At 39.4% G+C, this 27,615-nt stretch overlaps 1 protein-coding gene across 1 annotated transcript in view; it reads right to left on the bottom strand.

The window, feature by feature from the left end:
• Positions 1–1,940: 1,940 nt before the first annotated feature.
• The window catches only part of MPP7 (MAGUK p55 scaffold protein 7), a 115,562-nt gene continuing 89,887 nt past the window's right edge, over positions 1,941–27,615 (bottom strand). Inside the window, exons 13-19 of the mRNA XM_086614583.1 lie at positions 26,673–26,714; positions 14,650–14,820; positions 7,696–7,776; positions 5,765–5,858; positions 4,572–4,680; positions 2,946–3,089; positions 1,941–2,137 (exon numbers count right to left, since the gene is read on the bottom strand). Coding sequence (XP_086470709.1) covers positions 1,958–2,137; positions 2,946–3,089; positions 4,572–4,680; positions 5,765–5,858; positions 7,696–7,776; positions 14,650–14,820; positions 26,673–26,714 — 821 coding nt within the window. The 3' untranslated portion in view covers positions 1,941–1,957. The remainder of the gene's footprint in view (positions 2,138–2,945; positions 3,090–4,571; positions 4,681–5,764; positions 5,859–7,695; positions 7,777–14,649; positions 14,821–26,672; positions 26,715–27,615) is intronic.

The raw sequence follows: 27,615 nt of genomic DNA, 5'->3' as shown, positions 1-27,615 counted from the left end.
GCGAGGGCACTCAGCGTCTCGCAGGCAAAGGCAAACAGACCTGCTGAATTCCAGATTCCCTGAAAGATAGTTTGATTTTCAGCAATTAAAAAAAATAGAAAATGTTTTCTCAACTCACATAATCTCCATGCAATTAACTTAATCAACAAATTTCTATTTATGTTACAAAAATGTTTAAGTCCACCAGGAAAACGATGAAACTTGACAAAAGTTACATTATAGCTGTTCAAGCAGAGCGTGTATCGGTACTGGGCTGCAGTTCATCTGTAACTCTTGCATAAACATTTCCAGACTCCTAGGGATTTTGCTGTTGTTGCTTGCATTTCGTTTGCTTTATACGACTCCAAGCCAAATGCAATGACCCACACATTAAATACGCATTTAGAATAAAACTGCAAAATCTGATGGCTTTATCAGTGCATGAACTGAAATAAAATATTTACATGGAATGTTGAGCTCCATTTACAGAGACAGTGTTTCAAATTACAGACCTAGTAATCTCCTTAGTAAATGATCACATTGACAAGAAATTTAAAAACTTAACATCCCTTTTCAACCCTTTCATAAATATATAAAGTTTCACTAAATTCTTTTTTCTTTAAACAAGACAGCTATATTCTCTTTACAGATGAACATGAAATAACGGTTTCCTGTTTGAATGCCACAGATGTGATGATCTGAAGTCAGCACGTTTCTACACACGTTCGGTACTTACAAGACACATTCACAACACAACACAGAGGAGTTACTTGGTCTTTACAGATGTACTCATTTCCTGCATATCAGTAGTAAATAAAGAAAAATACCAAATTATCTCTATTAAAAATACATCATCTAATATACATTTGCTTACACTGCCACATCAAATTTTAAAATGAGGTTTCCAACTGTGTCTGACCAGTGAAAAGGATACTTTTTACAGTGAAGTCTACAGCATTAATTTATTTTCTGGTGGAGACAAAATATCTGTTACACTACTACAAAGTATTGCTACATACTGAACAATAAAGAGAATTAATCTCTTGCAACGGCTTCCCAGATCTCCAAAGTTTCCTTTCTAATTGTCTGAAAATTTCTGATAGGAAAACTGCTCTAATGGATGCCAAAAATGTTTGAAATCAATTTAAAGGGGAAAAAAAAAGTTACTCTCTATTTTGTTGCTATTCATATCACTTTCCCACTGATTTTACAGAAGATTAATCCCAAAGACTTTGAAGTTATATACATAGTAACTCACATTTTTCCCTATTTAAATAAATATTCCTGTGAGTTTTCTTTGTTGTGCCACAAAACATGCATGAAAATATTTCCAATCCATGCATGCTCACAGCAGAGTATTTCACAATTAAGCCACTCAATACATCTTTCTTTCCATGACTATGTAAGTGCAAAGGAATATTAAATCACTCTGTACATATAAGACGAAGTTCACATCTAGAAAAGTAAAAACACTTATTTTGATGCGCAACTAAAACTACAATGTCTCCCTCATAAAAACGTTGGTCGCTTTTGCCTGTTTCAGTTCTCTCAAGCACTTAAGGGGTAATAACTTCCAAGTGCTGATATGCTCTTTATGGGAGCAGTTAAACTTAAAAACACAGAAGTGCTGATCTCCAGGATTAATTAGTATCTTCTGCAAACTCTCCATTAAAAAAGCTTACCTTGGAAATACACAGATGATGATAAGGGTGTTTGGCAGTATTGTTACGCTAGTATTGGCTCCCTTTATGGAGCATATTAAGACTTCGGTTTAATCTGACTGTTCTGCCCCAAAAGTGTGGGCAGGAGGATTGAAGACACAGGAAAACAAGACCAGTTCCAAGTGCATGAAGAGTGTACCTGCTGCTCAGGTAGAGTTAGAAAGCCCTCCTACCAAGAAAACGGCCATCAAGTAATGCCTAACCATGCCCCATATTTAGATGCTGAGACAACAGCAGATGTTTTGTCTATTCAAATGTTATGAGTGTAGCCAGCTGACGGGAACCCAGAAGGTCTCGGTCTCCAACCTGTCAAAAGTAGTTTTCAGCTCACTGTAAGCTGTGGTGAGGTCATCGTTGACTATCACCTTATCAAAAAGGTGGCCATACTGGCTCTCCATCACATGGGCAGATTTAATCATTTCTTGAAAATCTTCTTCCTAGTAAGATCAGCACAAGGCATAGTCAGTCTGTAGCAACATCACATAAACTCATTCTGTGGTAAACACAAAGCTACGTGCTTATTTCTCATCTCATCAGGAGATGGAAACTGTACTTTTAATAAAAAAAAATTACAGAAATTACAAGTGATCTCAGAAAGGATTCTCATGAGTAGACTTTGCTCAACAGGCAATTCTTTCATCTCTCCCCTTGCAGTGACACAATTAGTCACTGCATGGTAATTACAGAGACATTTTCTGTTAGCAGTACTAGTGGGAAGTGTTTCTAGCTGTTTACTTTGATGATACATTTACAGTTGCATTACGTAAGTCTCAGCTTGCTATTAGCATGCTATATATTGCAGTGCAGCCTTTACTCTTTTAAGAGCTTGGTAGGAGCTGTCTTTCTACGCCTGGTTTGACCTGGCTCAGCAGATTTCTCTTCAAGTTTGGGGAGGGAAGAAATCTTGGGAATTTAATTGTTTACATAACTCTGAGAGATTAAACCCGTTCTAACTAAGTGATGTCCTAAAGGTTGATCTTAAGAATGAACTCCTTTTACCTTTTATATACCATAGAACATATTCTTATAGCTCATTATAATCAGAGGACTATGGAAATGTAAAAAGCATATCAAACAATGACAACACGACAGTAAATTTGCGATGTGAGAGAGGTGGGGAAACAACAAAATACTATGTGTAAGCCCGAACAAGTACTGTTGATGAGATCCAGTGATCATCTTTATTTTTAAGGTAATCCACTACAACAAAACTCTTAACAAGTTCTCATGTCTAAATATACTTACTGTAAAGGGTTTTGCAGTTCCCTTATCATCTTTACTTGAAATAATCTTGGCATTTTTTCTGGTCTCTCTCAAACGGTCAAGTGATGGAGGCTTTATAAATATAACAAATGGTTTAAATTCATATGTCCGTAAGTGTTTCACTGTCTGGGAATAGGAAAGGTTTTAATTAATTAGTTTATTTCACACAGTGGAATTTACTGTAATAAAAGAAACTCTCCACTAAGCAAAATAAACCCATAAAGCACTTCTAGAAGGCTATTTTTCATTTACTGCTGTCCCACCCTGGTGATTGGCATTGATTCATGTAAGGAGAGTTTTCACGCGAATGGCAGGAAAACTCTCCGTTTCTGCACCGGCTGCTGGTAAACCCCATCAGTCCGGCGAAGGCTGGGCTGTGCACTGCAGTGCCACTGGCAGCGGGAGATGGAGGGGAGAAAAAGTTCAACACATTTTAGCAGCAATAACACTTTTTGTACCCATGAAAAGTTGCGGGAAAAAGTGTCCGTGACAATCGATCATGACAGGTCAATGATTTGTTCTCTTCAATACCGTGTGTCCACCACATAACTCCTGCTGTTCGCTCTTCCTGAGTCAGTTGAGTGATGCTATGTATCAAGTTAGAGATAGGTCCAGAATTCAGACTGCACACAGGGTGAAGCAGGGATGGGATGGCTGGCAGCTTTCTTCACACTGCCAGGGCCCACATGAAAACGCCGTGTCAGAGAATGGGATCCCAGAACAGCTTACGAGCTTGAGAGAATTTAGTGCTTCACTGGAAAACAGGACTGTGCTGGACAGGCAACAGTCTTGGAGAGCAGCCTGGCAATATCAACTCCAGGAGCCCCTTCCCCACTCCTCTCCTCCCCTGGCGCGGGGTCTGGCTTCCCCAGCCGCTCCTCTGCCAGCGCATCCCCCCTGCCCAGCTCCTGCAGCACAGCCCCGCATCCAAGCTGCCCCGGGAAGTGTTCACAACCTGCTGGGGTTCAGAAGTCACAGGCTGGCCACCCTTGGAGAAGAAATACTTTGGCTGGGTTTAAACAAACTAGTCCAGCTCCTGGAAGCACTCTGGTTATTAGTAGCATAAAAATTCCCAGTGGAGCTGTTCAGTGGGGTTGAAAGGAGAGGAAAACACAAGAACAAATGGTTTAGAGGGGAATGTTCTTAACCATTATCCAGCCAACAACACATTTAGTGCGTTCCTTGACTCGTGTCCACCCAGCATGGAAACCCTTTGCATGAATGGTCCAGTTAAACATGTGAGAGAGAGTTGCTGGACTGGATGATAGCTCAAAGCCAGTCTGAAACTGAAGAATTTCTGAGAGAACCTCTAACCCAAACCAGCAGAAAGCTGAACGAAAATACAGGAGCATTTTGTAATTAAATCTTTGGTATTATGCAGCAGGCTTTCAATTCACTTAATTACCGAGCAGAACACTTGCCAATATGTACTGAAGTTTCCTTCCTCTCTTCCTTTCAGAAAGCCTCGCTGTGATAAAGGTACCCAGCAAGCACACTCAACAGTCAATCAGTGTAGAATAAAATATACTTTTTTAGAAACAATTCTTCCCAGGCATCCCAATATGCAATGTGGGGAACTAAAAGAGTCCAAAAGACGTGCTTACTTACATGAGGCTGCACATCCAACAAACAAACTTTGTTTTTAGCTAGAACAGATCGAACGGAGTCTAAACTTGTACCATAGTAGTTGTTCTTATACTCGCCATACTCGATAAACCTGTGGCAGAAGGTGAAAACAACTGGAATAATTTTCATTTTTTCCAGAAAAAACCCCAAACTTATCAGTTTGGTTTATAAGATCTAATTCAGGAGCAAAAATATTTTACTGTACATGAGAGTTTTACCATGTTTTATAAAGGAAATGCTGTCAAGTACTTCAGCATGTCAATTTTAAGAAATCTTCTACTTTACCACTTTCAAATCAGTAACACCTGCTTGTATTACAGTTAAACAGAAAAAAGTACTGTAGTCCAACAGCCCACTAATGTTTTCCATCACCTCTTTTTCTGAACTAATGCAATGCAATAAAACAGTGGATAAGCTAAACAATAGAAACTACTGAAATTTCACTACACACTACAGAATATCCAAATTCTCTGTCTCAGAAGAGGAGGAGGAGCGACAACGGTGCTAATGGAACCAAGGCGGCTGGTTATGCCCTATAAAAGTACAAGCACTATTTGCCAAAAAAACAAAGCATAGTTTGAAGTTTCAATAAAACCCACAGCTTTGTGTCTAATACACTTTTGCCCTCTGAAACACTGGGGCAGAATTTCAAGCTACGATATTTTACAGGCTGCTGGAGAGCACGATGCTACCATTGTCTTCAGTTTAGTTTAATTTCTGGCACATTTACAGGCAAGAGCTTCACTGTAGATCTCTAAATTCAAAAGCAGAGGAAGTTCCTGGCCTGAAAGAGAGCAGAACTACACAAACACTGACTCAGGCAGGTTTGCAGCACTTCCCGGACCCCCCCTCCTAGAGCTGCAATGCTTTATTGCTATGACAGATGATGCCCTAATAAAAGAGTGCTCCCCCATCCTGAACACCTACGATTTCAGAGTCGTCTTGATGAGCTGAAGTACTGGAAATTCTTGGAAGCTTAGTTAGGTTTGCACATGCTGCTTTTTTTCTCTGTGTTTATGCCAGCGGCTTTGAACTGCTTATATATCAAAATGTAATTTTAACACATCTTCAAATCAGGCTACTTATATCTACTTTGACTTATTATCTAAAATTACAACCAGCCCCATTTTATAATTTTTTTAACTGTGGTTCTAGTTAAAAGCTCTTCAACATACTTGTTATTCTGTACGTCTGTCTCAAACAAGTGCTTCGAAATGAAAATGTATTCGACACCGTCACTTTCTTGGCTTCTCTTTGGTCGGGTAGTGTCTGCAGTTTCATTAAATTAAAAAACAAAAAAAAAAAGGAAAAGATGCACAAAACAACAAAACAATATAATGCAAACCAGTTCAGGAAACATTGAAAAGCACACAACCCTGGTGCAGTACTAAGCGTAGCAATTCCTGCACTTCTGATGGACACAGGCTGTTCTGGATCTGGTAGGCAGCACACAAGCACATGACAGGATTGAGTTTTAAAAACATGCAGGAAAAGCAGAAAAAAACCTACTGGACAAGTATCAGATTATCATTTTTATTAACTAGTGGAAAAATCCAATAAAATGAGGACAGCTGAATAATAAAAGGAGCAACAGTCCATAACAATTACCCCAACCTTGCCACTTGTTAAACTTATTAGCATACAAAGCCATAAAGGGAAACAAAGCTCACCAACCTCATTTATAAAACGCTACGTTCATTAACAATGCTTGTAGCTATGGTATGTGAAGCATGATAATAAAAAAATGGGGTGTGAGTTTTATGTTTCAGTGCTGTTCTTTTTCTGGTGATGAAAACTGAATTCCTTTTTCTTGTGTTCGCACTTCTAACTTTCCTTCAAGTATTAGGTACAAAGGTTTTGCTTATAAATGAAACTTATTTGTGGGATTGCCACTTAGGGATATGAACTCATTTGAAAGTTCTATTTAATACAAGTTGTATGTTATGGCATCATGCACCTCCCATCACATAGGAATGTACACAACCTGCTTGCAGAAACACAATCCTGAACGACATTTGGTATCACGCTCTTCTTAGGTTGACACGAAGAGAAACATTTCCAAGACAAGAACTCCATTTCTCCTTCCAAGTCCTGTCTTACTGAATTTCAGGGAAAGGGATTTCTTTATGTGTTTGGTTTTAATTATAACCACAAATTTGGAAGAGAAAAGAGAGAAGGCAGCTTGATGAACAGTGGCAATTTTTAGAGAAATATTTTTGGGCAAATGGTTGCATATGTTTCAGTGTGTTAAATATTGGGGAACATCTGGCTTATTTTGTTGTTGTTTTCAATACCCAGTTGAAGCAAATATGTGCAGATGAAATGACTTGCCAAAACCAAATGTGTTCATTTTTCTACCTAGCAAATTCATTCGTATATATACTTTACGGACTATCTGTACTCACAAAAAACCTGTGACAATATTTCCCAAATTCAGAATGTTGGACCCATATTTTTGAAGGATCTCTATAGGAGGCACAAGTACAAGTAGAAAGCAAACCAAGGAATGAACGTCTAACTAAAACTGTCAAGTCCTCCACATTAAATAAACCCCAATAAAGTATTGTAGAAGTTAATACAGAACAATGTTATTCAATATTATACAAAGTAATGCTACTTAGTCAGATAGAGGGAAAGAGGAAAAAAATCCCCAAATCTAAACTTTTCTAAAGCTAATCAAAGGGATGTAATTAATTCATTCACAGGATTAAACTGTTTATCATCAGTCTTCATTTTTCAGCCTGTCTGATATAGAAAGGCCATTTTGCTGAAAGCAAGAATTGGTTAACAGAGTACGTTTCACTGCTTTACATCCAAACCCAGGGTGTTCTTCAGCTGAGTTTCATTTACTAAACCTCGCTGACATCAATCATGTTAAACTTGTAGTCAAAGTCTGCTGCAATGCTTCCGAGCCAAAACATCCTATCGGTTTAATCAATGCTATTTAAAATACAACTGCAGCAGCACTTTTAAAAATTAGAAAAGTAATGTGGATGCCAAGTGTGCATTTAGAGACCCAAATTTGAAAGTGCCTTAAGGTAATGCAATAATAAAGGATAATAACGCAAGTACAGCATTTGGAGAATAGAAGTTTATTTTTACTTACGTGGCACTGTCACCCCGTAATGCTGGGTGTCACTGATCAGCAATTTCCGTTTAAGTTCATTCAGTCCAACCCCTACAGGACCTGAAAGAAAAAAATCGTGCTGTTTCCCAACGGCCAGTTCTCTCTCATCTTCAGGTATAGGAACATGCCAAGATAAGACTATGTAGCATATAGCTGTAATACATACTGGCTTTCCATCAGAGTCATTTGGAAACGCCCATGGTTCTCACCTCTCCTAGAACATACAGCACTGACAAATTTCAGGGGATGTAGTTGGCAGTTACTCTGACTTCACCACTGAGGAAAAAATCACTGGAAAAGTTGACAGCGAAGCTAACTCTCTTTTCTACTGCAGCTACCCTCAATACTCACCTATCCTCATCCTCAGCCCAACTACAGACCCTCACACCCTAACCCACAGCTTTCCAGCACAAAAACTGGTTTGGCTACTTGTTTTGTCAGAATATCCCCAACTCCCAGACTAGAGGGCCCCAGCTGGCATGCACAAAGTCCCCCCAAAGCCTCTGCGCTCTGTGTGCCAGCACTGCCTCTTCCTCACTCCTTCCAGCTGCTGCATCCCTCACCTGCAGCAGACTCCCCCAGGGAGCGTTGCTCCCACCTTCTCCCCATGCCCTGGGAGCACTGGGCTCCTTCAAGCCCCGGCTGCAGGCAGGAATACCGCCCAGCTCTGGCTGGCTGTAGCTGTCATTGTCCACCTTTTGACTGGGTCAGGGTGACATCGTATGGGGAGAGGAAGGGCGGGCAGTGCTCCCCAGGCCACAACCCCTTTGGGATGCTTGGGTTTCTTTCTTTGGTGTTGATTTTCTTTTAAGCTATGCTTGTCCCCTGCCTGCTGGCTGAAATAGTCCAAAGCAAATGTTTCCTTCTTCATGCGGCTGCCAAAGAGAGACCACTCTTGGAAAGAGGATGGCAGGAATAAACAAAGACCGCATGGAATTGTTTTGACCTGTCTCCTCCACCTCCATCTGAGTACTGCTGTCCCAGAAGCTACTGAGAAGTTGTTCCTCTTGTTTTTCAGGTTGTCCCTAACTCTCAGCCATTTGCCAGTGGTGCTTTTGGACTCAGTGAGGGCACTGTGTCCTGTGAGGTCTCAAAGGCCCCATGGGTGATGGCTGCCTGGCCCCAGGAGCCCTTGGCGCAGGGCTGCAGTCTGCCTGGACCCTGTGGCCCTGGGGCCACGGTGGCACGTGCGTGTGGAGGGAGTTCAGCTCTGCGTGCTCACATGCTTCTGTCAGTGCCGCGGCATCGCTTCTGCAGAGCCAGGTCGACAGCAGAATGCAGAGGACAGCGAGTCATTGGAACCATATCCCAAATAATACAAGGATCATGCATGTGGTTTTTAAGGAAAACTTTTGCTCTTCTAGTAAAAGTGACACATGTATGCACCAAGTGCTTTTTAACAGAGACATTTTAGACATTAGAAATACAAAACCTAATAGACATTTTAATGAAGCGGTGATATATTGGTTAGTTACTAGCGAGAGTCAAAAAGCAAAGACTGATGCTTCAGCACCTTCAGGTGCCAATCTGTAAAAATGACTATCCATCCTGTCTGAAGTCAGAGACACAAAATGATGAAAAGCAAAGGCTTGCTACTTTGCTACTATCCCAGACAATGGTCTCTCTGTAAAAATCTTAGAGTTTCCGCATTTATAATTTTTGTATGTTTACATAAGTTAAACACACAACTACATTTCAAGTTCCATCTCTGACCTGCCTGTAAATTAATCTATCAGTATGTATAAATGTTTACTTAATATGGTGTACAGCAGCCTCTACTGGTGCATGTCTACAGAGGGAAGCAATGTGTCATGTAGATAATGGCATTACTTTTGTTCTTTTTATTTTTAAAAAATATTTTTTTCTTTTTTAATAGCATAGCTATTTAAGACAAATATGGATTTTTATAGGAAAAGTAATTAAAATTCTCAGTATAACATAGAAAAGCAGAATGAAGCAAGTGGAATTCAAATTACAAAAAAAATCACTGTATTCCTTACAAGCAAAAAAATCTTTCCCATCAAATCTACACAAATATTTTTTCCTCAGTCTACATGCTGTCAAATCAACAATATGCTTTTAGCTCTATTTATATATAAAGAATCTAGGCTTCACTTCCTGTGACAGATGCTTTGGAAACTTAGATCGAATCTGTTTCCAGACCACAACCTCACTACTACTCTGTCTCTCCTTCCAGATTACCATTTAAAAATTATCTTTAAATTTAACTCCTGAATGGTGTAGATTCTTCTTTTTCAGTGCTGTCTTTGCAGAACTCTCATAACTGTAGCACATGGGTATTGAGGGCCAATTCCTAATTAGCAATGCCACCCACTATGCTGATTTTTACACTACATCGCCTGAGTGCAATGTACATTTCTATTCTCAGTATTCTTTTCATTTTGATGCAGCAGAAAAAGATAGCACTTTCTAATAATTATGAATCTGAACATGATTTGAACTCAAGAAGAGAATAAACCATTAAGATTGGAAAGGACAATCCAGATTCTTACAGCAAAATGCCAGGCATGTGGGACCCATGACTGTAGCATAGTTTTAGTTTACTGTAAATCACCCCAGGCAGCAATATTTAGAGTTATGATGACAGATTTAGAAATATTTTGTTTATTTTTTTAAAGGAACATTTCTGGTCCTTGCTGTTGCATGTTGATTCACATAAGCTAAGTAATGGTTGAATCCTGCACAGATGGATTGTAGTGCCTACCTCTGTTTTTTGAGGGACACTTGCAGAATTAAATCACCAACCAGTAAAACTTGCATTAAATTTTGTACCATTCAGAAACATCTGAAAACAACTGGAAAAATTGTTTGATGTAAATTCAGGTCTCAGGAGGGTTAACCCAACCAGTCACTGTTCACCCATAGATACATATTGATCTCCTAGAAGTCTATTTGAAAGAGAACAAAAAAAGCACAGTCTTTCAGAAAAGATTTCTGGGAGTTAAATGACAACATCCCTGCTGGGATCATAAAGACCCTGCAGAAAACATGCCTTGACAGAGGTTCTGTGGCTCAATCATTCCTTCTCTAGTACAACTGATCACTATAGTGCAATGACTGCACATGCATGTCCAACTGTAGCTCAATGAGATACGCAGTAGGAAAACAGAATCTCACGTTTTTGTGTTACAGTAAATTACAACTAGCAGTGGGTGTGTACTTCTACATTTGCTGTTCACTGAAGCACCATCAGTGATTTTATACTGCTGTTCTCATGGACAGGGCAAGGCTAGCCGATACGTTGCATCCTATGTATTCATTCCTGAGCCACGCTGACCTACTCCTGCCTTCAACCAGGAAGGTTTAGTGAAGACAGCAATTCTAAGTCTCTTTTGTCATTGCCCAGATGGTTTACTTGAAGTAGCATGGCCATGATAGGCTATTTTCCTGCACTACTGCTGTAGGTCTATTAAGTCTCTGCAAGCTGCTACTGAACACATGTTAAAGGTAAATCAGGAGATGCGGAGAGCTAGGAGTCACTTCCATTTCATCCTTCTCTGCTTTGAGACAGACTCGGCCTCCACATAGCTCCTTCACAATAAAACCAGAGGCGATGGATTTTTTTTTTCAAATGTAAGCAATAGAACAATAGAGAACTTTTCCAGTCACAGATTCCTTTTCTTCACAGTGGTGAAGAAGGGAAGGATACCTTTGTGGGTAGTACTGACAGTCTAAATCAGAAAAGGAGAGACTTTTCTGACTGTGTCACACACCAATAATAACTGCTCCTTCGAGGACACACACCTGTGACCACTTAGGACAGATGCATTTCCACGAGTGACTGCAGCACCTGAAAGGCTCGGTGTGCCTCTGGTGATAACACTGCACGCACATAACTGCAGGCATTCTGGGGGACACACTCATGGTTTGGTTACTGCTGACCTAGCACTGCCCCTTCAGAAAGCTCTGACTTAGCTGATAATACATCGTGTAAAGTTACAGTTTGTGGCACATCCATTCTGTCTCTTGGGAAATAAAATTTATGCTAGTCTGGCTCTCAATTACTGAAGCAGAAGCCTTTGTGAGCAGGACTTTTCTCTCATTAATATAAATTAAAATTCTAATGTCTAAATAATGTTTCATATTAAAATACTCTGCCTTTGCCTGATAGGGCTGCAAGGTATCATGCTTAGGATGCAGGCAGTATTTGTGAAGGAAGACCTCAACGCAGCCTGGGAACAGTAAGTTACCAGAAGACGACTGGTGGCATGATTTGGATAATTTTGTTTTTAGCAAACTCATCACATTCACAACAACTAGAAGCACAGCAGAAGCATCCATATCATTACTGCTTCAGTTATTTTAGCCCCAAGGATATGTAGAAGTTTATTCATGAACCTACACTTGCAGACAAGGTAAAATCTTGACAAACTAATACCTCTAGCTGAACCTGAGCCTAGCATACTACAGGGCACCAAAAATTACTATGTCTGCAATTTGCATTCTGTAAATTAGACTAGACCAATTTAAAACGAAGCCAAAAGACATTTCCACTTCAAAGTTGTCAAACTCCCTCCCCCTAAAAAGGGCAAAACAAAACCTAAAAAAACCTTCCGACAGTAAATTATACATTTAGGCCTAGCAAAACACAACAGACATTTAATGCCCCCACCAATTACAGCTATAAATTAATTATCTGTCCCTTTGTTTCCTGGTACTAATATCCAAATTATATTTGACGGATTATATTGGATGCTGCTACTGGCACACAAAAAGCTTTTTAAATGCGTTCACTTCTACTATACCTGCGTTGCTTAGCTTTGCTAGTTTTTCCACATTTTGCCCAAGACATTTTTATGGTATTGGCCAGACTTAAGCTGCTCTTAATATCCAGAGAAAAACATTAGAATTACTGAAGTCTGCAATAAATTTCTGAACTGCTTTTGTTACTGAAAAAGCACACTTTCTTCATTTGATTTATTACAATAAAAATCAAATGAAATCTCTAGGCATTCCTTAGATCAGACATATGCAATGTGTTATAAAAAGTCTACTTATCACACTTTTGCACTGCACGCTGTTGATGTAAGTGTAAAATCAACTCAACCATGTTATTACTTGTTGTATATAGCCCACAATCTCACAGTGATCACACTAGTAGGTGGCTGAATTTTAGTGCTGGAGAGTGACAAAACTGTTTATTAAAAACTAAATTTAATGTTCCCTTGGATACGAGCGATATAAAAACACAGCTACTCAACAATTCATAACAGTCCCTGATAGAGGGCCATATTTCTCTGCTCTGCTGCTTTCAGAATGGAGGAAACTTTACTAATGAAGCATCAACCTACGTGCTACTGCAAAAGAAACAATAAGCAATGAGACATTACTCACTGGTAGTACTGATTACTCATTACTTATTGGTACTCCAATGGTTACCTTTGAAAAATTAAAGATAACGTGCTTTCTCTTATTTTAGGAGACTGAAGCAATGCATTTTGGTTAGATAATAAATGCTGTGGGGAACCCGTGACAGTGGCAGGTTATAGAAGAAAGCAAGCTGACTATGCATGACATTTTGAGTCTTCTGCAGCTATGTTTACATCTGTTCTTGGCCTACAGAAGTCCACCTCTAATCCATCTTTCTCTCTACTTCTCTATTTACTTATTCTAACAACATAGCTGGTTTTGTTTCTTTCCACTTATATATTCTGTCTTGGCTGACCACAGGTATTTATTCTGTTGGTTTTTTTCTTCTTTTTTCCACATAGATATATTGATCGATCTCTAAGAGCAGAACACTGACCTAATTCTTTTGACTTTTAATACAGCTTAATTGCCAGGTGCAGAACAGTAACCATGGTAGCTATATTTTAATGTCATCTCCTTTTGTTTTAGCAAGGCTTTAAGCATGGTGCCCTAAAGCATCCTTATATGCAAGTCGGGACATCCTGTCTAGATAGGTGGACTACCAGATAGGTGAAAAACTGGATGGATGATCATGTTCAAAGGGTACATCTGTACTCTTTTATCAGGTGACTCATCACAAGCAGAGTTCCTCAGGAGTCTACCCTGGGACACACTCTGGTTCATATCTGTATCAATAACCTGGAGGAGGACACAGAATGGGCCCCCATCGAGTCTGCAGATGCCAAAACGGGTGATGCAAATGACTTGCTGCTCAAGGGCAGGGCTTCAATTCAGAGGGACCTTGATATGCTACAGGCATGGGCTGGCAGAACTTTGTATTTATTCATATCAAATTTCACAAAGTCCTCCATCTGGGAGACACTAAGGCCCACAGCAGTACAGGCTGGGGACTGACTGGCTGGGGAGCAGCCTGAATGAAAAGGACCTGGGGATCCAGGTGGGCAGTAGGTGTGAATCCACAGCGCACGCTGGCAGCAATGAAGGCTAACAGAAGACTGGGCTGTAAAAGCCAGAGACTGGCCCATAGGTAGAGGGAAAGGACTCTTCCCCTTTACTCAGCACTTGTTAGACCCTGTGAGAAATTCTCTGTCCATGATGGACCCTACCCTACAAGACAGATGTCAAGAAACTGGAGCAAGGCTAGTGAATGGCCTTCAAGATGATCAAGAGCTGAAGCACATGACGTGTGAGGAGAAGCTGTGGGAACGGGGCTTGTCTAGCTCAGAGAAGAGATGGCTTCAAGGAGACCGACCCATCAATGCTGTTCTGATACCCATTGGGAAGACAGAGGTCATCTCTTTACCTTCACCTTTAGAGGTGCATGGTGGGAAGACAAGAGAAGACACAGTGGGAAGACAGGTTCCCAAAGGTGTTATCATCAGCAATCTGCTCCGAATTCAGCGTTAATCCTTCTGAGTGGGAGGCTGGACCAGATGACCTCCCAAGATACTTTCCAATCTAAACAATTTTGTGGTAAGCATTGGGCTAATCAGCAGTCCTTTCTCTGGTTTACCCAGTCGAAAATAAAGAAAAACAACTTACCAACCAAAACTACAAGCCTGTATTTGTCATTAGGTTGTCGTCTATATTTTGCAACTTCTTCATATGTTGGGATATCTGCTGTATCATACTGATCACTCTTCTTGCACTCATACATAGATTTGTTTGTTTTTTTATCTTTTCTGCTAAGACGAAAGCTTCTTCTAAAACCAGCTGCAATAAGAACGGATTTTTTCAAAGTAAGAAAATTAGTCTTCTCAAAGTATTTGAAAGCAGTCTTTACCAAACATTTGAGGATCGGTGCATGGAATAAGAAATGGATTATGTCTTTAACAAGCTAGGTCATTAAAATGATATTTTCCCACAGTTTTAAACTATATCGGGTACCTATTTAAACTGCAAAATTAAGATTATCAGTAAAATCTAACAGTTGCAACAACAAGCTGTAAAATATAATTACAATAAGTTGTTAACATATTCAGATAATTTGAGCGTCTTACACATTATTATATATACGTAAGGAAATTCATGCAATCTGGACTCTCATACCACACTTATTGCATTTCTATTAAATCACCAAGGCACACAGATACCAAATACAACATACAGTAGAAAACATCTCTGGTGGTTGAAAGGGTTAATGAGAATTAACTCCGTGAACATTTTTTTTGTGATTAGCTCCATGCTGATAGCATAAAAAAGTACACAAACCGTTTCCTGCAGATGATTATAAGTAAAACCAAACTGTCAGTTAAATTCCAAAACACTATGAAACACTTCGCACAATGCACTATGCATATTATAGATATGTTAGCATGAAATTAAAAGTTAATATTCCTGTTAAATTTACATTTACAATTGCATCAACAGTGTGCTTATCTAGAAGACTGGAAATTTCACATAGCTTTTAAGAACTCTTAAAGGAGATAATCATAGGCATTTTCAAGCAGACAGCACAAAAACTCCTTCTACACTATATGTTAAAAACCAATTTACTCCTCTGTTAATGATTATCTTACAGTTTTTCATATAAATCTTTTACATTGCATTATACTACATTTTACTGGTATCTCTATAGCACCATTTTTGCTCTAGAAGGAACTACAGAAAGGACTGCAAAGCTTATTTCATTATTTGGAGTAATAAAGTAAAACACAAACTACACTTTAAATACTGGAAAAATCCCAACACCCTTTTTTTTTGTGCACATTTCATAGGAGAGTAAACACATGTAAACTCTCAGTGACCCTAGATTTTTCAGCAATATGTTTTCATAAACTTGTAAAAGCACTTATGTTTAGGTGTTTGAGAAGTAATCACGTTACTATTTTTTCTTCAAAGGTAGTACCTGGCAAATTCAAGACTCAGTTCTGCAAATATTTAGAACCAGATCTGAAGCGAAATCCTACAAGGCTTAGTTACAGGCTTAGCATTTTGCACACACACAGTTCCACTTAGCATAAATCTTTGCAGAACCTGGATCATGGAGAACGTTAACCAAGTTATTTTATTGATGTGAGCCCCTATGACTGGGAATTCACAACACATGCATACACACAAAAAGGGAAGAAAAATTTCTTTAGGAATATAGTGATGCCAACTGATTCATAATCAAAATACGAATAAGTAAAATGAAAATTGTGAAAGAAAGAGAAGAACTAGACAGGTATATATAGAAAGGTTTAAAGTAACATTAGCAATACAGACACTTGAAGTGGGTTACAAGTCTCCTGAGGCCTAATCTAAAAGGCTCCAGATTATAAAAGAAAAAAATCAGTCGCCCTAAAAGCAAGCTGAAAATTGTTCTGATTTTTTTTCAATGTAATCTTAGTTTTGTTTTGGTTTTGTTGGTTTTTTTTTTTTGGGGGGGGGGGGGAAGCAGGGAGTGGAGAAAAGAAAGAAATAATTCTTCATCATTCACTACTAAATGATTGACAGAATAAAGAGCTTTGTCACAAAACGCAGAATCCACATATGTGAAAAAGGTAAAAAGCAAGGGTAGAGGATCAAAGGAAGCTAAGCCAGTCATCTCCATTCCAGTTTGGTGTTGATCTTATAAATACCTCTGTGCCTCTGACTTGCTGTATCCTAGCGCCATTACCAACAGCTTCTTAGCCTCAGCTTACATGTCAAAAGGTGCAATCTTTAGGAAAAATGTCCTTTCTGCAAAATCTTCATGATTGATTCCATCTCTGCTTTTAGGTTCTAGTACGACCATTTGTAACTTGTTTCTCTTTTCTCCATTCACATTATTCAGATATCATTACCAAACTACCTGGTGGTGGGTTACCTAAGAATTTTCCTTCCTTCTTCTCTTAAAAGAGTAAAAAAAAAAAAAACAGATTTCATTTTTTTTTATCAAAAAGGAGAAAAAGTAGAAAATCTTTCAGTGCAATCTTCAGGCTGATTCGCCCCTTGTCACTTTTACAGGCTGCATATGAAGCAACACAAAGACTTGGGTGATACAGTTCCACCGCTAACATGGGTTTCCTTGATGAAAACATTCAATATTTTTGTGACTGAAACTCACTGGTAAAGTTAAAATAGTAATATCGTCCTGTGTTTTAAGAAGATTTAACAACAAGTACATCTAGGACTTTGACATTACAAAAAAGGTATTAATTAAAAAGAACAAATACGTGAGCCAGAGATAACGAAGCAGATTTCCAGTAAGGCTGGCTTCTGTACAGTGTGCTGGTGAAGACACTCTGTAAAACTACTGAATATTAAAAACCCGTGAAACACTGATTGCTTTGTCACTTTAAGACTATTGTCCATTTGCAAGTTAAGTGTTCCTGAAAGCACATCTGAACGGCCTTAGAAAACCCAAGGAAGTTTGCTTTAAGCTGCTTTCAAAACCAAGGAAAACGTACAGCACAGAGAGAAAGGATGAGACTGTTTCAAATATATCCAACATTTTTATGATACTGCTACTGCATTCCTGGAAACATGATTCTCTGTCTCACATCTGCTATAATATATGCTCACATATGTGGCTTAACTTTACCATGACCTTCAGAAGCTATTTTATAAAGAATAGTTAATGAATATTTTCCATTGAACTCTGCATTTATATGTTGGGCAGCTATGACTGTGCAAAAAGATGAACATCATCATACTTGCAAGGAATAAAAACATTTATGAACAAGCAAAAAATATTCTGCTAACACTTGCATATCTTATAGTTTAGGAAAGGTGAAAAAAACTTCATATATTTAAATTAACAATAAAGCATTATTAAAAATATAGTGAAAATCACGACAGGGAAAAAACCCCAACACTGATATGCAATAGAAAAATAAAGTTTCTGTAAAATAATTAAGCTTAAAAGTAAATTCCTATAAAGAACAAAGGTAAAAAGAATTGCTTGCCCAGAATATTTGGTAATATAAACCTCAACGAATATGAAAGGAGCTACAGGCTATACTGTCTGTGGAATATGGACATCATCAGATTAACCTTAGTTGCCGAGTACACAGACTATAAAATAAAGGGGGAAAATTCTAACACTAAAGCAACATAAAATTTTTAACATTCAGAAGCTTGCACCAGCTCACTGCTTTCAGCTACATGACCAGAAGCCTACTGAACATGCAAACCCATAAACTGGTGCTGGAATGTAACAGTTTGGTGAAATAACAGCCACTGGGAAGAAAATATGAAGAACAAATGTTCTCAAACTACAAATGTCTCCAAACCATATAAGACTTCTCAACATGAGACAAAAAATCATAAACCGCTACTAATAAACTTAATTCACAGAATCCCAGGTTGGCAGGGACCTCAAGGATCATCTGGTCAAACCTTTCTTGGCAAAAGCACAGTCTAGACAAGATGGCCCAGCACCCTATCCAGCTGAATCTTCAGTGTTCAGTGTTGGGGAACCCTCCACTTCCCTGGGGAAATTATTCTAATGGCTGATTGTTCCCATTGTGAACAATTTTCCTCGTGTCCTATCAGAATCCCCGCAGAAGTAACTTGTACTGATGACCCCTCCTCTTTTCCATGTAACTCCCTTGAAAGAGTGAGCCTCCATCTTCTTTCTAGCCACCCTTTCAATACTGGAACATGGTGAGAAGGTCTCCCCTAAGACTTTTTTTCTCAATGCTGAACAAACCCAGTTCTCTCAGCCTTTCCTCACACGGCAGGCTTCTCAGTCCTTTGATCATCTTTGTGGCCTTTCTCTGGACCCTCTCCAGCCTCTCCACATCTTTTTTGCATAGCAGGGACCAAAACTGAACCCAGTTATCCAGGTGTGGCCTGACAAGCACTGAGTAGAGTGGGATAATGACTTCTTCATCTCTGCTGGTAGTGCCCTCGTTGATGCAACCCAGCATCCTGTTGGCTTTCTTGGCCACAGCAGCACACTGTTCACTCATATTGAGCTTCCTGTCCACCAGGACTTCCAGGTTCCTGTCTAGAGAGCTGCTTTCCAGCCAGGTAGATCCCAGACTGTGCTGTACTCCTGGATTATATTTTCCCAAGTGTAAGACCTTACACTTGTCCTTGTTGAACTTCATCAGGTTCTTGTTAGCCCACTCTTCCAGCCTATCCAGGTCTTCCTGCAGGATGGTTCTCCTTTCTGAAGTGTCCACTTCCACACTCAGTTTGGTATCATCAGCAAACTCCATATGGGTACGCTTGATCCCATCATCCAGATTACATATGAAGATATAAGCATTGCGCCCAATACTGATCCCTGGGGGACTGCACTTGTGACAGGTTGCCTGTTTAAAAAGGAGCTATTTACCACCACCCTCTGGGTGCAGCCTGTCAGCCAGTTCCCCACCCACTGCACAGACCACTTGTCCAGACCGTAATTCATCAGTTTTTCTAGCACAAAGCTGTGGGAAACCATATCAAAAGCCTTGGAGAAATCCAGGTAGACCATGTCCACTGCTCACCCCATATCAACATAGTACTCTGTGGTAGAAGGCAATCAGGTTTGTCAAGCACGATTTGCCCTTGGTGAATCCGTGCTGGCTTTTCTCAACCATGTGCGTCATTTGGCTTGTGATAGCCCCAGGAGGATTTGTTCCATAACTTTCCCAGGACTGAAGTAAGACTGATGGGCCTATAATTTCCTGGATCCTCCTTTGAGCCCTTCTTGTACCTGGAGGTGACATTAGCCTTCTTCCAGTCTTCTGGGATGTCCCCCAACCTCCATGACTTCTCAAGGATTATGGAGAGAAGCCTCACAACAATGTCAGTTGGCTCTCTTAACACCCTCAGGTGGGTATTTTCAGGGCTCATTGATTTGTGGAGGTCAAGCTCCTCTAATAGTTCACATACTCTTCCTTCACTGGTGGTGGGTCTGTGTTTGCATCAACCTAGGTGTTTGTTCCCAAGGCCTAACAGTGCTGGTAAACACAGACGTGAAGAAAGCCTTGAGAACCACTGCCTAATTCACCTCTCCTGTTTAACAGCGGGCCAATATTTTCCTGTTGCTCACCAGCCTGGGCTGCAGCACCAAGGACGCTGTTGCATCCTCCGCAGCCAGGAGGAAATGGCCTGCCTCTTGTAGGCAGGATAGGTACCTTGAGTTGAGTAGTAATTAGTAGTTCATTATCTCAACTCAATCCAGCTGGGTAAGAATGATTGGTGCCATAATTCCCCCTTTTTGTTTTACCATTTTTTGTTTTCACAAAGGCTTTATGGGTGAGCAGAGACCCGGCCCATTCATCCAACTCCAGCACGCTTCCCTCCCGCGAATACCACATCGGGGCTTGCGGCTTTACCTTCTTCTCCGAAGGACTCTCGCTCGAGCTCCCGGCTCCGGTGCTGGCTCCGGCTCTTTTGGCTCAGGCTCCTTTTGCTCGGGCTCTCGGCTCGGCGAGGGAGTCGGGGCTTCCCAGGGTCTCACGGATGTATCACGTCGGGGTCACCAGTTGTTGCTCACCAGCCTGGGCTGCAGCACCAAGGACACTGTTGCATCCTCCACCACCAGGAGGAAATGGCCTGCCTCTTGTAGGCAGGATAGGTACCTTGAGTTGAGTAGTAATTAGTAGTTCATTATCTCAACTCAATCCAGCTGGGTAAGAATGATTGGTGCCATATTTCCCTTCTGTTTCTACCTGTTATTTACGTAGCTGAAGAATCCTTTCCTGCAGTTTTTGATATCTCTGGTCAATTTCAATTTGAGCTGAGGTTTTGCTTTCCTAACTGCATCTCTGCACAATGCCTTTGTAGTTCTCAACAGCTATTTGTTCACTTTTCCATCACTGGTACGCTTCTGTCTTGGTTTTGAGCAGATTCAGCTCACAGTTAAGCCAAAGTGGTCTCCTGCTCCACCTACTTCCCTTACCTTTAAAGGGGATGAACTATTTCTATGCTTCCAGGAGAGCATTCTTGAAAAACTCCCAGCACTCACTAGCTCCTTTATCCTCCATGGAAGCTTCCCATGGAATCTCTCCAAACTGAGCTCTGAGCAAGCTGAAGTTTGCTCTTCTAAAATCTAAAACCTTTGTCCTAGTACTAACCTTTGATGTTCCCAGCAGGATCTCAAACTCCACAATATTGTGATCACTGCAGCCAAAGCTATCACTAACCAAGATATTACAAAGCAAGTTTTCTTGGTTTGTGAGTAGCAAGTCCAGCAGGGCTTCATTCCTGGTTGGCACATCTAACATTTGTATGAGGAAGCAGCCCTCTATGCATTCCAGGAACATGATGGATGACGTGAGCTGCTGTATTGTCCTTCCAACAAATGTCTGGGTAATTGAAGTCACTCAAAAGAACCTGGTTCTGTTGAACTGAAGCTTGTTTCAGTGTCCCAAATACTGCTTCGTTGGCCTGATGGTCTTGGTTTGGAGGTTGGTAGCAAATGCCTACTACAAGATCCTCCTTGGAGATGACCTCTCTGATCTTGACCCAGCGCCATTTGACAGGGCTTCCACAGTTCTGTAGCTGACTTCTATACATTCAAGGTTCTCCTTAGGATACAGCGTCACTCTTCCTCCTCTTTTTCCCTTCTATCTTTACAAAACAGCCTATAGCCATTCATTGTGATCCTCTGGTCATCTGAGTTGTCCCACCATGTTTCGGTTATTCCTACGATACCGTAATTTTCTGACTGAGCATGGAGCTCCAGCTCCTTGTTTGTTCCCCAGGCTGTGTGCATTAGTATCCATACACTTGACGTGGCTGGTCTTCTGGTTCTTATCCTGTGAGGCAGCTAAGGAACATTTGTCGCTGCTCTGGTTGGCCTGGCTTATTCCCCACTTGGTTGCAATGGTGTGAGCGTTGCCACTTTGGACCCCACCCCCCAAGTCCTTCAGTTTAAAGCCTGCCTCACCAAGTTGGCCAGCCAGCTGCCAAAGATTCCCTTGCTTCTTCTAGACAGGTGGATTCCATCCCCCACTAACAGGCTATAGCTATTGAAGAACGTGCTGTTATAAAAGCCAAAACCCTCACGATGGTACCAGCCATGAAGCCAGAAGTTGATTTGCATCACATGTCTATTTCTGGCTGCACCCAAACCTCTAACTGTTAAAATGGAAGAAGAGAGCTTGGGCACTAATACTTTTCACTTGCACCCCCAGGGCTTTGTAGCCTTCCTTGATTTTTCCCAGGTTCCAGCTTGCAGTGTCATTCATACACACATGAAAGAGTAGCAAAGGAGAGTAGTCTGTGCCCTTGACAAGTTGTGGCACCCTCTGTGCAACATCTTGGACCTTAGCTCGTGGAAGGCAGCATACATAATTAAGGCCTAACAATAATCCAAGAGAACCTACTTGCATCTCTAAGAAAAAGAATGAAAAAAACCCTGGAAGAAAAGCGTGGTTATTCTTTTAACCACTAACAATATACATTTGGTCATCTCAAAACAACACCTTTACATTTACATAGAGAAATACACTTCAACCTCATACAGAAATCCAAACTGAAAACAGGCAATGCATGAACCTGTCTCCCCTAAAATATTTTAAAAGGACACCAATGTAAAGAGCTGTGCTTATTTAGATTCAGTAATATGGTTCTAAAGAAGTGAACAAAAGATTGTGATTATGTTGTGTGAATTTAAATTCAAATATGTTCATGAAAGTAGAAAGTTAATTTCTCAAATTCAGAGAAACAACACTAACATAAAATATTACCATTTAAATTCACCCTACGCTTCATAAATTCACCCGTAAGGGTCCAAAACGCTATAAAGCACTTAGCCATGCTTTTGTTCATTTTCCTTCACTAAAACAAGTGTTCGAGTATGTGTTTAAATTATGTATATTCTTCACTGAATTTAGTCTAATCGTATGTAATTTAGAGTGAACAAATGCTGTTTAATTGTAAATGCATTTACAAGTACTGTTTGTATTCATATTACTGAGAAAAGTAAGTTTGGTACCATGGTCATTATCTAGCTTTGTATGAACACAGTATTTTTACTAGATATTGCTGGATTTTTTTTTTCTCAAATATTGAGATTTTTTTTATACTGGCTTGTATACGGAGTATTTCTATTGTTATACAGGAACTGCACAAACACAGAGCAGACTTCTTACTCTGCTTGCTTCTGGACTGATTCCCAGTTTGCACATTTAGACAGGGTTAATAAAAATTTAGATTATGTCTGGATTTTTAAGACAAAATTGAGAATAGTAAACAGATGATATTCATCTGTATTTACTGTATGTTCCTAAAGGTCCAAGTAACGTAACTAGAATTTAAGATTGGCAAAGGCAAACTCCTAACCTTCTCCCCCAGTAATTCCTCAGGAAATTACTGCAGAAACATATAATACTACACTGCAACTTAAATATTAGAATTTGGTAAAAAATCATGAAATTTATCTGAGCCACTTTAGAGGGGAGGGTTCAAATTAACAGCAGCATAACCTTGGACATAAAAGAACTGACCCCAGATGGTACAGACATTCTGCTTTCCAAAAGCTGCCTCTTCTGTTGCTCTTCATGACCACCTCCTGTGTGTCTAAAGTATATAACATTTCAGAGAGGGTCAGATGTTCACAGAATATCCTGGTTCACAGATTGAAATGCCAACAAACACAGAGCCCCAAACCCATAACGAGCCATAAAATCGACTGAAAATTCATGAGTTGATATTAGAATTGTTGTAGTTAACTTGATGTGATTACATACTATCAAAAGCATCATGAAACATGACTTAGTCATTTTGGTTTTAGGAAGTAACCGGTGTATGCATACTTTGAAAACTGTTTCTAGAATTTAGACACACAAACGATTTACCACACTTCAACTTACCTCATACTAACTGCTCATACGTGTGAATACAACCTGCTGTAAATGCAAGGTAATACAGGCCAACTCCTTCATCAACAGTTAAGCTAATTCAGACTCCCTTGCTCTTGTAACGGGTTACAGCATATAGACAGGCATTTAATTGGGTGTCACTAAAACACCCTGAACTTGTTGGTGTGACCCATGCCTTTCAGTGACAATGTTTTAGGTTTTGTTTTCAGTGTAGTATGATTAATCAAGACTTTGTGTTACAATAATGAAGAGACTTGCCTAGAAATTCTTAGTTACTTAGTAATCAAGGAGTGCCATAAATGTCTATCAACTTTCAAGAACATATACATTCAGAAAAATTGAAATGCTCAGGATTCACTCCAAAAAACAGTACTGCAGAACATGGGTGGACATTCAGAATAAGCTGTTTTCAAAAATCAGATATATTTGTTTTCCCACTCTCCAAAAAAGCAACAGGCAGGAAATAAAGTATCTTTGAAGGCCTTCACTACCCTTGGGTTTGAAGGAATATATACTCAGACCAGTGGAAAAGAGAGGCCCTTCCTAAGAGCAGGAAGGTGGACTGCAGCAGTTAGATATGGTATTGCCTCCCACGTAAGTAACAGAGGGTTTATAAAGTGTCTTTGCCTAGGACTCCTTTACCTTATAGACTATCTGAGTTTTACATCTTGCTCAGCACACAGGTAAAAGTTCTGTGTCCTCCCTGCAGTAGGTCAGCAAGTTTTGTTCAAATTATTACATGTTAGGCAGTGGCATTTGTCCAGCCCAAAAAATTATTCCACAGCAGTTTGTTCCTTGAGAAAATAAAACTGAAAAATAATTTTGGAGAAAAGTAACCCTAAAGGTGTCTGAAGAGGACTGGACTCCTAATGGTTTGTGAAACAAGGAGACACTGGAGTACATGAGACAGTTTGAACTACAAGCCACCGTGTCCTGTTACCACGTGCTAAAGAATGGTAACATCAGCTTTCAAAAGTCTACCTGCTTGATCTTAAGAAGAGATAACTTTTCATGAACAATTCTTAGTGAAGAGCTCCAACGAATCTCTAATTTCTAAACCAAATTGTTAGCTACTCACAACCAGTGATACTTGTGTCCTTGCCCCAAAATTGATCCTAATCTTAGGCAAGTCTTTTTTTTCTCCCTGTTGTTCTGTCTTCTGGCTCTCCTCTCCAACACTTCACTTCTGACAGCACAGACCCATCATGAGAAGACTGAAGGCACCATCTCTGGACTGATGGCCACACTCCACCACGTGGAAGCTCTCAAGAGAGAAATCATTGCCTGCACTCTACAGTAGTTCTCCAATAATTCTTGTTAAGTTTTGCCTAGTAAACTACATTCCATCTTGATTTTTTGTTCTTTGCACCTGGGACAACTGTAGCTTCTTCCGTAAGACATCTCCCTCCTAGATGATTGAGCCTTTTTGGTAACTGTAGACCAAAATGTTTCACTGAAAGGGCTATAGCACCAAGGAAAGGTGGATTTTGTTTTGGCATCTTCATTCTCAAATAAAACATCAGCCCACTAAGATCTGATTGCAAAACGGTGATAGTCTAATCTTGAGAATTCAGGCACTCTGTTATTTGCAGATAGAAAAAGAAGAGGAAGGAGAAGGAAGGTCTTTTCTGTTTCAAAGAGAAGATCTGATAAGGAAAATGCAGTTCATCTGGAATCACATCCAAAATATCATTTTCCAAGTATACTTCAATCTCTCAATACAATACAATTAACAATTCAACATTAAGTTAGCTGACTAACTTAACAAAAGTGAGAAGTTTATTTTCAGCATGATCAGATGACTTAGTTCCACAAATACATGATGAAATGATACCATGCTAAGGTTTTGGAAAGAGGTCAAAGTTCTTTGTGTGTTCCTGATGTAGTTTATATACCACATTTAAAAACAGTATAGTGCAATATGAAAAGTATCTCTAATTTACAGTACTAGTCTAGGGTGTATCACTAAGCCCAGTGGCTTGGATGTACTAAAGAGCTTTGACAAGTTTCTTCCTGTTCCTCTTGTAGTAGGAGGATGAAAGCCTTGGGAAAAAGGCTGGTTGCCACAAAATCCGTTCCAGCCAGCCTTCAGCTGGCAGGAATTCTGGACAGTTTTGACTAAAATACTTTTGCATAGCTTTTATAATGGCACAAATTAAAAAGTTGAAACACATCATGGAACATCACCTTTTTTAAATGTTACTTTTGTTTGAAATTTGGAATCTTGAAGCTGAAGCCAAAGGACTCCTTTCCCTTCTCTTTCCCCCTCCCCGCAATGATACATATTGAGCTCAGACTAGCTTTAAAGCTAAATTTAAGCTATTGAGTTATGACTTATTTTATTTTATAATGTGGAAAAAGAACCGGTGCCTGCGAATTTGCTCTGTACTCTCACTGAATCCTCCCAAAATTGTTAGATAGACATGTACCAAGAAAGAAAGCATAAGAAAAAAGATAAACCTCAAAAGTGTCTTTGAAGACTTACTCAAACTTTTCATGATACAGTAACCTTTTGGTTTCATTAAACAGACTGCTTAGTTAATGTACTTTAAAAGACAAAATTTTCCCCAAATTTATATATATTTCTTATTTTGACTTAAAAATCAAACCAGCATTTTAGTAACTTATATTTAACCAGATAGAGGCATACACTACATAAACCCTTTATGTCAAATCCAATGAGCCATTTTTAAAACCTTAATATTCATGCTTTTCTCATGCAGAGTAAGGACATTTATATGCAGTTTACCCCCAAAAGCTAAGTGGACACAGTAGTTCCAGAGAAAAGAAGCTGAAAAGAAAGGAAGAAATTGTCTTTTGTAACCAATTGCTCACCTAGATAGGATCCACTGTTGTGACCAGCACATTCAGCATCTTCTGGACGAAGAGTAAAAGCATACAGAATAAGAGCCAAGAAATAAAGCAGAATAGTTAGAAGCTCAGCAAAAAATACAGAAGAAATTACTTAAAAGATGACAACTGTACAAAGCATAGCATTAAAAGCTTTCAATAAGCCATTTTCTTAAAAACATAAAACAACATTTATTGTTTTATATTTTAGCTGAAGATATTCTGGAATTTTGCAGCATGCACACTGATCTTTTCACCTTTTCAAGCAAAAATTGTGATGGCAGCAAACATTCTAAAAAGAATTCTAAGACTGTATTATTCACACTTTATCAGTTAATAGAAAATATGATGCCACTTAAAAGAAAGCAAAACGTATTTGATGTAAATCAAGCTTTTTTTTGTAGATTATACATTATCAGACTCTAGCTTTAAGTTTTGGCTCACTGGATTAGACAGAAAGGTTTTTGATCAAAAACACATCCTCTCATTTGATATAAAATAGCAATAATGTATATTTGTACATGCCAGAGGCCCTTTGATCAAAAATACGAGCTACAATTTCTAATGCCTTTATAAACAAAGGCCTCCTAAGTAAAAAAAAAAAACAAAATACAAGAGATCAGCTGCTATTACTTTAACATATGCTGCAAGCATAACAGTAACCGGCTACACTCAGAGGGAAAATAGTAAAGATGATACTACATAGATGAACTTTCTACCATCTCAGAGACATACTTCATCAGTATTCATTAGAAATGCAAGACCTCTCATAGCCATGTAATTAAGTCGGAACAGTATCCTTCCAACCCAGCCCACCCAAGTTTTGCTAATATTATTTTATGATACTACTTTTATGTACATAACTTCCAAAAGTTCAAGGGAGAGAGAAAGCAGTTTAAAACAATAGTCCAAATTACTGATCTTTACA

The sequence above is a fragment of the Tauraco erythrolophus genome, chromosome 7 (assembly GCF_009769465.1).
Source record: "Tauraco erythrolophus isolate bTauEry1 chromosome 7, bTauEry1.pri, whole genome shotgun sequence".
In the NCBI taxonomy this organism is placed as follows: domain Eukaryota; kingdom Metazoa; phylum Chordata; class Aves; order Musophagiformes; family Musophagidae; genus Tauraco; species Tauraco erythrolophus.
The sequence above is the reverse complement of the archived record's forward strand: the minus strand, read 5'-3'. Positions and strand labels throughout refer to the sequence as shown.